The sequence below is a fragment of the Myotis brandtii genome, unplaced genomic scaffold (genome assembly GCF_000412655.1).
Source record: "Myotis brandtii unplaced genomic scaffold, ASM41265v1 scaffold893, whole genome shotgun sequence".
In the NCBI taxonomy this organism is placed as follows: domain Eukaryota; kingdom Metazoa; phylum Chordata; class Mammalia; order Chiroptera; family Vespertilionidae; genus Myotis; species Myotis brandtii.
This window is the reverse complement of record NW_005371660.1, coordinates 957,187-971,289: the sequence shown is the minus strand read 5'-3', so window position 1 is coordinate 971,289 and position 14,103 is coordinate 957,187. Positions and strand designations below refer to the sequence as shown.

General features: G+C 37.2%; 1 protein-coding gene across 1 annotated transcript in view; it reads right to left on the bottom strand.

The window, feature by feature from the left end:
- The window catches only part of PKHD1 (polycystic kidney and hepatic disease 1 (autosomal recessive)), a 438,226-nt gene that overhangs the window by 7,486 nt on the left and 416,637 nt on the right, over positions 1-14,103 (bottom strand). The window contains exons 64-65 of the mRNA XM_014532447.1: positions 12,514-12,672; positions 10,354-10,476 (exon numbers count right to left, since the gene is read on the bottom strand). Coding sequence (XP_014387933.1) covers positions 10,354-10,476; positions 12,514-12,672 — 282 coding nt within the window. The remainder of the gene's footprint in view (positions 1-10,353; positions 10,477-12,513; positions 12,673-14,103) is intronic.

Below are 14,103 nucleotides of genomic sequence, written 5' to 3'. Positions count from 1 at the left end.
GATAGGGGTGGGGGACCTGCTGGGGGGTGGGGATGGCAGAGGTGAGGGGCTGCTGGGGGTTTGCAGGCCAGCCATACCCCCGATTGAGGTGGGGGTCCCTACTAGGGGGCAGGGCCGACTTGGGCAAGGGGCCATGCCCCTGATTAGGGTGGGGTCCCCACTGGGGGGTGTGGCTTGCTGGGCAAGGGGCCATGGGGGGTTTGCAGGCCGGCCATGCCCCCAATCGGGGTGGAGGTCTCTGCTGAGGGGCAGGGCCAGCCTGGGCGAGGGGCCAAGGTCATTCTGGTCTCTGGTCATGCTGCTGTTTTGGTCGCTGGACTTTTATTATGTAAGATAGTGCTTTAGTGTCTGGCTGCATCCTGCTCTAAACCCAAATGTTTTAATTCTTTCCCATAATTACCTCATTTCCCACTTGTAAGAATTATCTTAAAATACACCCTAGTTCTGCCCTAGTCAGGTGGCTCAGTTGGTTGGAACAAATTGTCCCATATACCAAAAAGTTATAGGTTTGACTCCCAGTCAGGGCACATGCCCAGGTTGCTGGTTTAATCCCTAGTCAGGAAGCATATGGGAGGCAACCAATCTCTCTCTCTCTCTCTTTCTCTCTCTCTCTCTCTCCTTCTCTCTCAGGTCAGTAAACATATCCTTGGGTGAGGATTAAAAAACAACAACACCCTAGTTCTCAAATATGTTTTATCTTATCTTTTAAAACTCTCTGCCTTCTTTAATTCATCTCCCCAAATCCTTCAGAGAGAATTTCCTAACTCATAAGTTTTTTATTTTTATATGACATTGAATATCTCAAATATGTTTTATCTTATCTTTTAAAACTCTCTGTCTTCTTTAATTCATCTCCCCAAATACTTCCTTCAGAGAGAATTTCCTAACTCATGAGTTTTTTATTTTTATATGACATTGAATGTTGAGGGATGTGTCAATTTATTTGTTATAAACAATAAGGTATTGCCTGGCCACTGCTGCTCAGTGGTTAGTGTCCACCCATGCACCAAGAGGTCATGGGTTCAATTCCTGGTGAGGGCACATGCCCAGGTTTCGGGCCTGATGCCCAAAAAGGTGGGGGGGGGGTGCAGGAGGCAGCTGATCCATGTTTCTCATTGATGTTTCTCTCTCTCCCTTCCTTTCCCTTCCCTTACTTAATTTTAAAAAGTTTTATTCAATTACAGGTTTTTTAACAAAATATTAGTAAAGGAAATTCAAAAGTATTCTATGTTAATAAATATGTTAACGTCCATATTCCCCCTTTTTTTTTTGTAGAGAAAAAGGCTAATGATAACTTAAAGTAATACACAGCGATTAAAGCAATTATCACATGTTGGGTATATATATAAGTTAATCCTTATAACAATCCTTTGAAGTAAGCACTATTATATCTGTTTTAGAAGGAAGTCCACTGAGGTGCAGAAGGATTAAGTAACTTTCCAGGGCCATGCACAAAGTAGTGACAGATGTAACTTACTTTACAGATTTGAAGATTGTTAGCTCCAGAGTCTATATTCTAAGCACTACTCAGTATTTTGTGAAGTTGGAGATAGCAATGAGGATTTAAGAAGACTGTTTGATTGAGTACATGCATGGGAGTACGGCATACATGTGAATGCTATTCCTTATGTACCTTACAGTGAAATAAAAGTTGGGAACTATCCTAAATCCTGGAAAGAGTAGGTGTCAATATGAATATTGACATTTCTCAACCTTGCTTTTCTCACATCTCATTAGGAAATTAATTAACCACTGTTTTGTATACTATGTAAGTGATAATTTTTAACCTGTGTGTTATGCTTCTCATTCAGTTTACTGAGACCAACCTTGATTCATGTTAGAAGACAGTAATCATGTCTATATCATACTATATAGCACCTTATTGGGACAAAATGTGTACTAATTTTCTATTCTATTTAATCTAACAATGAATGGGTACTGAGGTGAGAAAGAGAGAAGGTAATAGTAATAATACAAATATATGTGATACGCTTTGATATACAGCAATAAAATGAGAGAGTATCATGTTGTTTATATTGTTTCCATGATGCATCAACTAATATTCTGATAAACCCATCTTACCCATATTTCCTCTCTTCTTTTCCACAGACTTTTGCCTAGCAAGTATCTGCCATGACCACCTAACTATGGATTATTCTCTTAGATCTATGGGAACCACCAGGTTATACTAGTTTCCCTATGGGATCTCAACTCCTGCCAGAACTGTTCCTTGACTAGGTCAGACTACATTGATTTACGCCTCAATACTTATTGACTAGAGTTTTTCCTTTGACTTGTGCAACTGCTTCTATTATTGGTCAATTTCCCTTGTATGACAGTTTTGTCTTCCTCTTTGAATGTTGAGTTCCTTCAGGGATGGAACTTTTTGTGCCATCAACCTTGTCTCCCTCTCATGCTCAGTTCTATGCCAAGTACTGATCTCAGTGTCATTTCCATAAGTACTGCTCCCACCAGGAGGAAAAGACATAGTTTATCGAGATCAGCAAATAAACAAAGAACAAGAATATTAAATTGTCACATAGAAACATACTTAAAAAGGGGGGGAAAAAGACTTAGCATTTTTATTCCTTGGTAAAAAAACCAATACCACTCTATATAAGGGGCATCAAACACAGCAAGTCACCTATTTTCAACCCATCGAAGATGTTATCCTGTTTTTGAGAGCTCATCATTGGAAATCTGTTACCCCCTGTTCTTCAAGTCTGCATTCTTTAAGAAAAGACTAACACAAGCATAGCTTGCCTTTGCAAGCCCCAAAACATTTAAAAATCTCCCATGAATTATTTACATGGCAGCCCCAATCAGCAACGTACCTGACAGACTCCCTAGCCGGAATGAAAGCGCACTGAGTAAAGGTGCCCAGGGAGGCGGGCCGCCTCCCACTGTGAGGTTATAGACAGAACTAAGTCAGCACACATTATATGTCAGCACTAACATCAGAAGGAATCAGATCCTTTGATCTCGGACCTCCATAGGAAGCTTAGATCTCAGACAAATTAGATAAAAAATGAATTTATAGCAGATATGTGTCCTAAGGCATTCATTCAGCAGAATGTTTGGGTTTTAGGGAAGGAAGAATATTGAGTATCAAAACATATGAATTGGTATGCCTCCTTTCCACCTCCGCCTTGACGAGTTCCCATTAAAATGGAAAGATGAAGTTTCAAATTGCCCTCTACGCCTCTTAGAGTACCGTGGTTTTGCTCAAGTTTTGGGAAAATGGCATAAAACGTGGGACCTTACATCCCGTCTCCATGAACAGAAGGACTTGGTGATTTGGAGGTCCGTCTATGTTTACCCACAGTCAGCTATCCTCACCCTCTTCTTTCTGTCTTCTAAAATTCTCTTGGGCAACAAACACACGCTGTGCCTGTGTTGTGTGATTTGTGTGGGTACTAGTTACTGGCTTCCTTTGCAATGGAAACATTAACAATGGCTGTCCCCTCAGTCCCTACCCCACGCCCACTGTGCATATTTCCCCAGCCCAATCCCCCCGTGCCGTACTCAGTGTTGGATGACCTGGATTCAGTACACAAGCCCAGTACAATCACCTGAACCTTGGAATTTTAGAACAATCTAAAGCAGAGAGATGAACTGCTGATCAACCAACATAAAGAATGTAAAAGGTTGCAGGTTTGATCCCTGGTTGGGGGTGTGTAGAAGAGGCAACTAATGAATGTTTCTCACCTCTCTCTCTCTCTCTCCCTCTTCCTCTTTTTCTAGAAATCAATGAAAGCATATCCCTGGATGAAGATTATAAAAAAAAATGTACTACAACTTGGTTTCTCATTTGACAATAATGGCAACAGCCCTACCCACGTATTGAAGAAGGTCTATGCAATGGTTAACAAATAATATTAAAGTATTCATTCTAATTTATTAATTGATAAATATTAATTAATCAATAGCATACTATTTCTTATGTTTTCCAGGTTATTTGATCAAGTGAAAAAATTATCATTTATTTTTTAATAAGCAGTGCATGACAACTCAGGAAGGTATGAACATTTTAAAAAGAGAAAGAATGAAAGAATACCTTTGGTCTCACATTATATCATAAGTGGTCTCTATTTTATTGTTTTTATAATACTCTAGCAATGTAATGTTTTAATAAACCTAATTTAACTCATTAATCCATCTAGAGTTTACTTTGGTATGTTTTTTGAAGCATAAATTTAGATTGCTAAATGTCTTAAATAGTCAAATTTCCTAGCTCCATATATAGACTAATGCTTCTGTTTTCCTTTATTTTTATCTCCTTGATCCTTTATTACATTTCTGGATCTAATATTTATATCTATATCTAATTGAGGTTATTTCCGCTAAGGTCCTCATATTTCCTTGTGTCAGTATCACATTGTCTTAAGAATAGTAACATAAATATGATCTCTGGTTGAGCTACCCTTTCCCATTGCCATAAAATCCATTATTAAAAAAATAACTTTGTGTCATTGTTTTATATTTTCTGAAGAATTTTAGATTCATCTTATGTTGTTCTACTCTGTATAAAATAACTGAAACTGTGATAAACCAAAGTTAATTTAGGAATAACTGAGATTTTTGTAATATTAGTCAATTTAATTAGAAACATGCTATAATTCCCTATGAATTCTAGTCTTCTCTTTAAGTTATTCAATATAATATAGTTTATTTTTTAATAAGTCTAATATATCTCTTGTTAAGTGTTTTTGTTTTCTAAGACAGCATATTATTTGGTCACTATTATGTATTTTATTATGTTTCCTAACTGTAAATGAATGACTTACACAATGTTATTTTGCATAGATTGGCATTATCTATAATAATAAAAGGGCAATATGCTAATTAGACTGGACGTCATTCTGTAAGTCCTTCTGGGCCTGAATGAGGTATGCAGCAGTATCTTCCTGCAAAGACAAAGGCAAAAGCAGTGGCAAGGAAGCTGGGGCATGAAACTAAGGCAGCCAGCAGAAAGCATCATCTGGGTCTGGGTGCCAGAGGGAAGCCGGTGCCGGCAGCCAGGGGAAGAAGGCCTACTCTTGCACAAATTTCATGCATCAGGCCTCTAGTACTTGAATAAGTTACTCAAGTTATTTATAATTTATAGCAGTTAATTATTAAGTCTTTTAAGTTAATATTAAATAATTATATCATCTGCAAATCAGCATGTGTTTTATCCAACATTGTCTCTTGACTTTGCTGTACAATCCGACTGCATATTTTAGCATCCCATCATACATGTTATATTATTATGGTAAGAGCGAATCATGTGTTTGTCCTCATTTAAGGAGGAATTCTTCTAATATTCCAATGGTTAATGTGGTATTGAATCTTGGTTGTAAATAGCATTGGAACTCTCCATCTTAGTTAGCAGGCAGGCACTTATTCTTGGTTGCTTTAAAACAGTTTTCTTAAGGAATTAAGTGCTAGATTTTAGTCATGTTTTTAAATTAGGAGATGTTTACATTTTTATTATATAACATGGACATGCTATTTACTAATAATTTCCAAATATAATTTTACTTTCTGGGAACTTATGACAATTTCTAGTCCTGAGATGTTTTGTTTTTCCCTGACTCCAGACATCTTGAACCCTTCCCTCTCCTCCCCTCTCCCTGTTGTTTTCATAGCTTTGTACTTGCAAAAGGACACTGATAGTCCTTTATATTTTACATTCACAAAACACACCATATGTAGTCAATAGGACTCTAAAATGGTAGAGATGAATCTCTGAAGTTGATGGTGCCATTCTTATATTTGTTTTCCATTCCCATTGATTTCACACACATATATATTTATATAAAAATAACACATATATATTTTTTATAAAGGACCGGTGGCCAAAGATCAGTGTATGATTTGGAGAAGACAGCCCTGAGGTATGCAGCAGTATCTTCCTGCAAAGACAAAGGCAAAAGCAGTGGCAAGGAAGCTGGGGCATGAAACTAAGGCAGCCAGCAGAAAGCATCGTCTAGAAGCAGGAAGTCACGGTTTGCCTATTGTTAGGATGAAAAATATGTGCAATCACTATCCTGTTATTAAGTTTGTGAACCTGAATAAACTTTTTATATCCTTTTAGAAAAGATAAGGTTTTCTTTTTTCCCAGTAGTTCAAAGAACTGCTGGAATTTCATTTCTATCTTCATCATTCGCTTAACAGTAGTCATCAATGGTCTATATTGTAACATCTTATGGTAAAAGTGCTTTGGGGATTAGAAAATATACAGAATTTATAGGATAGGATCTGGACAAAACGAACACAGATAATTACATTGCACATAAAAGGTGTTAAGTGAACAAGAGGAAAGTGTTATAAAAGTTGACAGAAAAAGACTATCGCTTTTACATAAGAGAATTTGAAAAAGAGAAAAAATATTTGACCTGTGATTGGAAGGAACAGAACATATTAGATATGTGGATAAATAGGGTGTTAGAATGATAGACCATTGCTAACTATTGTTGAGTGAATAATGAAGATGTGAATTTTGAAACTGGGAGGCTATGTTGTGTTTGGGGTATACTCTCCTGGAGGGAAACGCGATAGGGTGTGGAGGTATGGACATCAAGGAGTGTACTAACTGAGGCTGAACTAAAGATATACCCATGAACTAGAGCAGAAGACAAAAAGCAGACATGGCAAAGGTGGAATTGATAAAACTTGACAAATAAAGGCATGCAGTGGTAAAGGTTAACATTAATTCTAAGGTGTAGGAGATTTGGGGGCCCTTCACCAAATTAGGAGAATAGGGAACAGTTGAGAAGGAGTGAACAAAAATTGAACATTGACAAAGCAAAGCTGACACCCATCCTGGCATTTCTGTAAACCTGGGTTTGTGCAAACCACACAACCCTTAGCAAATGAGATGAAACAGTGTGGTGTGATTTAGGAGCTAGAGGAACTAAACATGTAACATAGAATAATGATATTTTTTCTCTCTTTTGGTATTTTCTCTTTCCTTTAAATTCTTCAAATACACCTTGTTGATGTGATTGCATTGTACTTAATCATTTTTGCTCGGAATTCTTCTTTCATTTTCCCTAAAATATTATGCTTGTGTCCCAATAATATTTGAAGCTTATAAAGGACCAAGGACCTGATATCACAGCTTTGTAACTGCATGGAGAGGACATTATAAGGTACTAAATAAATATCAGGAGGTAGATAAATACTTATATATTTATTGGTTGATAAAATCTAATTGCCTCCACTAAGTCATTCCAGAAGTCTCTCATTTAAATGTTACAAAGATGAGTAATAGCTTTTGCCAGCGTTTCTCAATCTTGGCGTTATTGACAATTTTAAGTCAAGTGATCTTTATTGTGTAGGTGGTCCTGTGCATTGTACGATGTTTACAGTATCCCTGATCTCACTAGATGTCAACAGTATCCCCTTCCCCCAAGCTGTGACACAAAAATGTCTTCAGACATTGCAAATGTCCTCTGAAGGTAGAATGACCAACTGTCCTAATTTGTCTGGGACTGAGGGAGTTCTTGGAACACAAAACTTTGAAGGTTAAAACTAAGAAAGTTCTGAAAACCAGAATGCGTTTGCCACCCTACTGGGGGAACAAAATTGCCCCTCGTTGAGAACTACTGACCCGGGGGAACAGAGAGCCATCTATGTGCAATGAACTCCAAAAATCGTAAGTACTACTGTGGAGGCACACCTTTAGAATGCTTGGAACCCACAGAGAAAATACTCATTTTCAGTGAGGTGAAAAGGATTGGGGAAGACTTTTAAAAATAAGGAGGCACTTCAGGTGGTGCATAAAAGCTTGAGTAGATTTTAACAGGTGAAGACAAGCCATCCAATTGGAAGCAATTGTGCAAGCAAGTGGGTGGGAAGGTGTTACACAAGTCCCTGGATGAGTGAGCTAGCGTGGTGAGTACTGGTATAAGCAGGGGCAGGAAGGTGAAATCCAAACTAAGATTCGGAAGGCAGGACAGAGTCAGGTCTTGAAGGGCTTTCTGTCTTAAATAACAGTTTAAAACAACAATAAATAACACCTATACTATATACCAAGCTTTTTCTGCATTCATTACTGATTTTGACTCACTTCATCGGCACAACCACCCTAAAGGTAGGCAGTATTGTACCAGCTTTACAGATGAGAAAACTGAAGGGCACAGAGAGGCCAGCTGACTTGTTTGAGGCCACAAAGTAAGTCAACAAGAGAGTCAGGATGAAACCCCGTTCATCTGACTCCTGAGTTTCATGTCCTGAATTGTCACATTCTCCTGCCTCTCAAATCAACAGTGGAAACTCATTAACTCTCCTGAGTAGCAGAGTGACAAGAGCAAATGTGAATTTTAAAAGCCGGCTCAGATGGCTCTGTAATGTCCAAAACCTGGTGGGTAACAGTGAAATATGAGGGATATATGCTTCACTCCCTTCTTTCCCCATGGCAGCTCTCTAGCTCCCCGCAGATTGCATCCATACAATTCTTGGTAAAAGCCATAACATGGTGAGTTTACAGTCGAAATCTACTGGAAATAATTAGCAGAAATAATTCCATCCGCTAAATAATTTTAGAGCTATGGCAATGCTTAGTGAATGCAAAGGGCTTATGAGAGAGATAGCCAATTACTTTATTAGCAAATGCTGAAAGTTTAAAAACACAGAGGGAACAGGGACACTAAAGTGCTATGGAAATAATGAAATAACACCAAATTTATTTAAAGCTAGTGATAATTAGGTGTTATGTAGCTGGTAATAATTTTCAAAGAAAAGCAGGAGATGCCTCATTACTTGCCTTGGAAACAAAGCTTTTTAGATTTGGACAAACCTTAAAAGACAAGGAAAAAATATGCTATGATCCCCAGAGGAGGATTCATACAACACATCTTTCTATTTTTAACTCGGATGCCTTAATAAAATGGCCTCTCCGACACTCCCATCTCTTCCATCTAAACCCTTCCACAGGAGCCCTGTCCCTTGTCTCATTCCAGATAATTTATTAATAAGCCACCACATAAAAAATGTTCCCTAATAAAACACCCAGGCATTGTGGACTGTCTAATGTAGTTAATTTCAGCAGGGCAACTGAGATTCATGTAGAGATGGCCATATTAGATTAGGGGAGAGATTAGCATCACTGTTGCCATTCCCTGAAGAATAGAGCTAAATACCCTATCCTTCATTCACAGAGCTGAGTTCAGATGATCGTTTTGAAATACCGGTCCTGAATTTGCATGCAATAATACAGACTTCCAGAAGCCAAAGTTAAAGCAGTATTAGATGGAATCTAGAAAGAATTCCCCTTCTCTCTCTCTCCATTCTTCTCACCCCCCACTCCCTGAACCTCCCCCTCCACCTTTTGGGGCAGGTCCAGGAGCTGAAGTATAACTGACTAATTTGTTAAAAAATTAAAATAACCTCATTTTCTCCATGGGAAAAACTACAAACAGGCCAACAAATTGATACACACACACACACACACACACACACACACACACACACAGACACACACACCAGAATTCATTGAACTAGTTAGATTGAGGCAGAACAACATTGGACTACTATTTTTTGGTTAAGCATGCACTCAGAACCATTAAGATTCATATTCCTTTTTAAGCAGAAAACATGATAATTGGCTATTACTTAGAAAAAATAGAAATATTCTCTTTAGAGCATATGTTTCAAAGTGTTTTAGATCCATGGAAATTATGTGAATATTTTTCATACACCACATCTATTGGCAAATGGATTTTGTGACATGTCCACTATCTTTCTCTTTTCTTTACCCTTAGAAGGACAAGGGCAAAACATTGGTTTGAGGCAAATACCTATCTCTTGTCTGCTTGGCACCAATCGAACGGCAATTTAACAATATAACAAGCAGTCATTTGGTGTAGTGCACAACGTAAGCAGATAATCCATTTTGCTAAAAGAACAACCAAGCAACAGAGCAGAACTTGACAAAGCTAACTCATTTCTTGAGGGTTCTATATTCAATCTAATTTGCATAGTTGGTATTTGGCAGCTACACTCTCTTCTGCCCCAAATTCAATACTGTTTGCCAAACTGGCAGCTTTGCAATAGCTAAGGGAAAGATTATATGCCTCAACTCTGGTTTTCCCTTTCTCTGTGTAACAAATTCAAATGGTAAGCCAATAATCTTCTACTAAGTAAGAAAATATAAATATCAAATTTAATAACTGGTTAATAGATGAGCGATCAGCTATCCTTGCAGATTCCTATGCTAGGGTATAATTTCCTTGAGAAGTAACAAAGACTGAAAGAAAGGGCTATATGCTAAGTTCATTCAGAAACTGACAGCCAGGGGGAGAGGAAGGCTATGGGTCATCCACACTTTGTGTCTCTGGTGGGGATCATCCCATTGTCCAAGCTTACCTTCTCCCATGATGGGGTCTTCTTTTTTAGTCTCTACCTCTGATCCTTGGCATTTAGATGAGACATGGACATGATTCTTTTGATCATTAGTCTGGGATGCAGAAATATCTTCACTCTTTATTTCTAAATTAATGAGAAAAGGAAGTGTGTGTTTATTGTTGTTGTTGTTGTTTTCAGAATAAAATAACATTTTTATTTTTAAATGGGCCCTAAGTGTTAAGATATTTCCTTGGATGCCCCCCCAAATGATTGTGAAATAAATGCAATAGAATGCATAGAATAAATCCAGAGAAATAAAGAAACAAAATCCCAACCCTGACTGCCAACTACTGAATACCTGAAATGTGACTAGTTCGCATTGAGATGTGCTGTAAATGTACAACATACACCTAATTTTGAAAACAAAAGTAAAATATATAACATTTTCATATTCATTACATGTTGAAATAAATTTTGATATATTGGGTTAAGTGGCTTCTAGAAAATTACATTATGTGCCTCACATTTGTGACTCATGTTTTATTTTTATTGGACCGAGCTGGCATAGAATGTTACTAATATTTTTTAACCTTTTATTTTGAAATAATTATAGATTAACAAGAAGTTGCAAAGAAACATTCAGGGAGAACAATTTTCTTTATTCTGAAATGTTAATTTTAGCCATTTGAAAAGTATAGGAAAATATATAAAGAGCTGATTACTGCATACATCCCCCCTGCCCCGCATAAAGTTTCTCCTGATCACTTTAAATTTTTAAATATAAATTTAGGAGTCTATGTTCACACAGAACAATAAGAGAATTTAATACAGAGAAATATGCCCATAGATATTGAAAAGATCAAAGAACAAAAAGAGGATACTGGGTAATTGATAGGTTAGTAACTGTAGAAAGAAGCTTCCTGTAGACCTAGGGGAACAAAAGAGAAGAAATGGGGTGAACAGAGCTTAGTGTAGGTCCCTCCAAGGCTGGTAGGTTTAGCTATAAAAGGGAGGATGAGAATTAAATTACTTCACAGAGTCACATGAGATTGAAAATTATGAAAGGTCTTTGCTTTCAAACAGGAAAGCAACACACACAAACACAATGAACTTTAGATTTGAAAACAAAGACCAAAACTTGGGGTTCAAAATATCACTGGCACCTACGCAGGGTGAGGAGATCTTGTTCTTCCGAAGAAAGACCAGGAATCCTGAAGTTTCCTTGTAGTTTGCCCAGACCCATCATGACAAGGAGAGAGGTAGAAATGTCAGGCTGAAGCTGGTTCGAAATAGTGACTCTTCCAGTTGTGTCACCATGCTTCTTCCATTCTCCTCCCTTTATTTTGACTTTCTCTCTTTGCCTCTCCTCATTTTACCTCTCTATATATTCACTCATATCCCTTTGGTTTCCTAATACCTCCTATTATCACAAGTGTTTCATCCACTCATTTGCTGGGAGTTTAAGGTGGGTAGAGTAAGGGATTTGCTTTTCTTTCTCCCACACTCTAAGAACAAAATAGAAGACAGAAAGAAGCCTTTTTTACAGAACTTCTTTTCCTCAGTGATTTTTCCATGTCTTTAGCGAGAGAGAGAGAGAGAGTTGCTTATGGGAAAATGTCTAAGAGCATAATTTCTATGCTCCTAGAGAAAACAAAAATAAAACACTAAGCACTCTCTTCCCTCTTTTGAAGAAGAAGAGGGCATTCCCCTTTGAAGACTTTGAGCTCACCTTTTGGAGGGTTCCCTGGGCAGTGGAGCATAGAGTTTCAGAGAATAAGATCTGGAACCAAACTGCCTGGCTTCTTCCTGACTGTGGACTGTGGGGTAAGTAACTTAGCCTTTCTGAGCCTCATTCTCCACCTCCATAATATAGACATAGTATTTGGTACCTATTTTATAGGGCTGTTATGAATATTAGATAAATTCATGTATCTAAAGTACTTAGAGACTGGTCTATAGCGAGTGCTCAATAAATTTGAACTTTTATTAGTATTGCTATTATTATTTAAGATTAGGCAATTCTTATCTTTACTGTATGAATTAAATAAATTAGCTACATGTAGCTTAATATGTTGCAAAAGTTCATACATGTTTTTCTTTGGGGAAGTAAAAGAAAGGTTAATATGTTATACATAATGGCATTTTTCCTCCAATATTTTCATTCAAAAAAAAACTACATACTTCTGCTTTTGCTTTTCTTAAACCAACAGCACACCAGACAGCACAGAGCCAGCCACGAGACCACTGAGCACAGGGAGGCAGACAAGATGATGGTCGACTTCTCTGACCTAGTCACAGGTAAGATGGCGAATGGCCTGGATCGAGTTGTAAAATTGGTTCCTGTAAAAAAAAAAAAGTCTCAATAATAACTGTGCTAATACAACATTGTGGGAAAATATGTTTACAACACTTAGTAGGTTTAATAAATATTTATTGAATTAAATGACTAAATAAATGAACCTAAAATTAATTCAAGATTTGTATTGCTAAAGAACTACAGGATTCCAATTCCAATGATAATGCACAATTGTTCTCTCTAATTTGTCGAACATTGATGAGGAATTCTTCCAATTCTTCCCTTTTATTCTGTCTTACCTTCTCCACCAATGCAAAATTTCAGTTTCATTCTTATGTTCCATTAATTAAAATAGAAATGCTCTGAGTTCTAGAATGTGTGAAACTACTTGCTGTGACATATGTATCCTACTTAAAATATGGCATGTAGCAAAAAGACATGGCACCAAGACTCTTACTACAGGGTCAAGAGAACTTCAAATGTCAAGAGAACTGCAAATTTTGTTATCTGGAAAAGTGGGGGTAGAGCGTGGTAGCTGAGCCACTTGGCTATGAAAGATGGAACAAAATGGGTAACTCTACGGAGTGAATCTTTCTAAGAATTCATCACAAACGTGTAATAGACTGAACATTTTGACTGCTTACTCCCTTATTATTTTGAAACAAAGCATAAAAGAATCTAAAAAAAAAACGCCTTGTCTATACACATAAAAATATGTACACAAACATTTATAACACCTCTATTCATAATCACCCAAACTCAGAAACAACCCAAATGTTCTTCAACAGGGGGATGAAAAAAATCAACTGTGATTTATCCAGATGATGAAATACTAAGCCAAAAAGAGAAAAAGAAAAAGAAGAAGAAGGAAGGAGAAATGAAGGAAGAGAGAGAGAAAAAAAAGGAGGAAAAGGAGGAGGAGAAGAAAGGAAGGATGGAAGGAAGGAAGGAAGGAAGGAGAAGAGGAAGAGGAAGAGGAAGAGGAAGAGGAAGAGAAAGAGAAAGAGAAAGAGAAAGAGAAAGAGAAAGAGAAAGAGAAAGAGAAAGAGAAAGAGAAAGAGAAAGAGAAAGAGAAAGAGAAAGAGAAAGAGAAAGAGAAAGAGAAAGAGAAAGAGAAAGAGAAAGAGAAAGAGAAAGAGAAAGAGAAAGAGAAAGAGAAAGAGAAAGAGAAAGAGAAAGAGAAAGAGAAAGAGAAAGAGAAAGAGAAAGAGAAAGAGAAAGAGAAAGAGAAAGAGAAAGAGAAAGAGAAAGAGAAAGAGAAAGAGAAAGAGAAAGAGAAAGAGGAAGAGAAAGAGAAAGAGGAATAGAAAGAGAAAGAGAAAGAGGAACAAAGAGAAATCATTATTAAGTAAACTATTTTAATCTAACTAGGAAAATAATGGTAGATGGAACAGCATAAAAAATCAAGGATCAGAGCAGGATTGGATTTAAATTCATGATTATACTCTACCTTATCAATAAGGTGACATAAATTA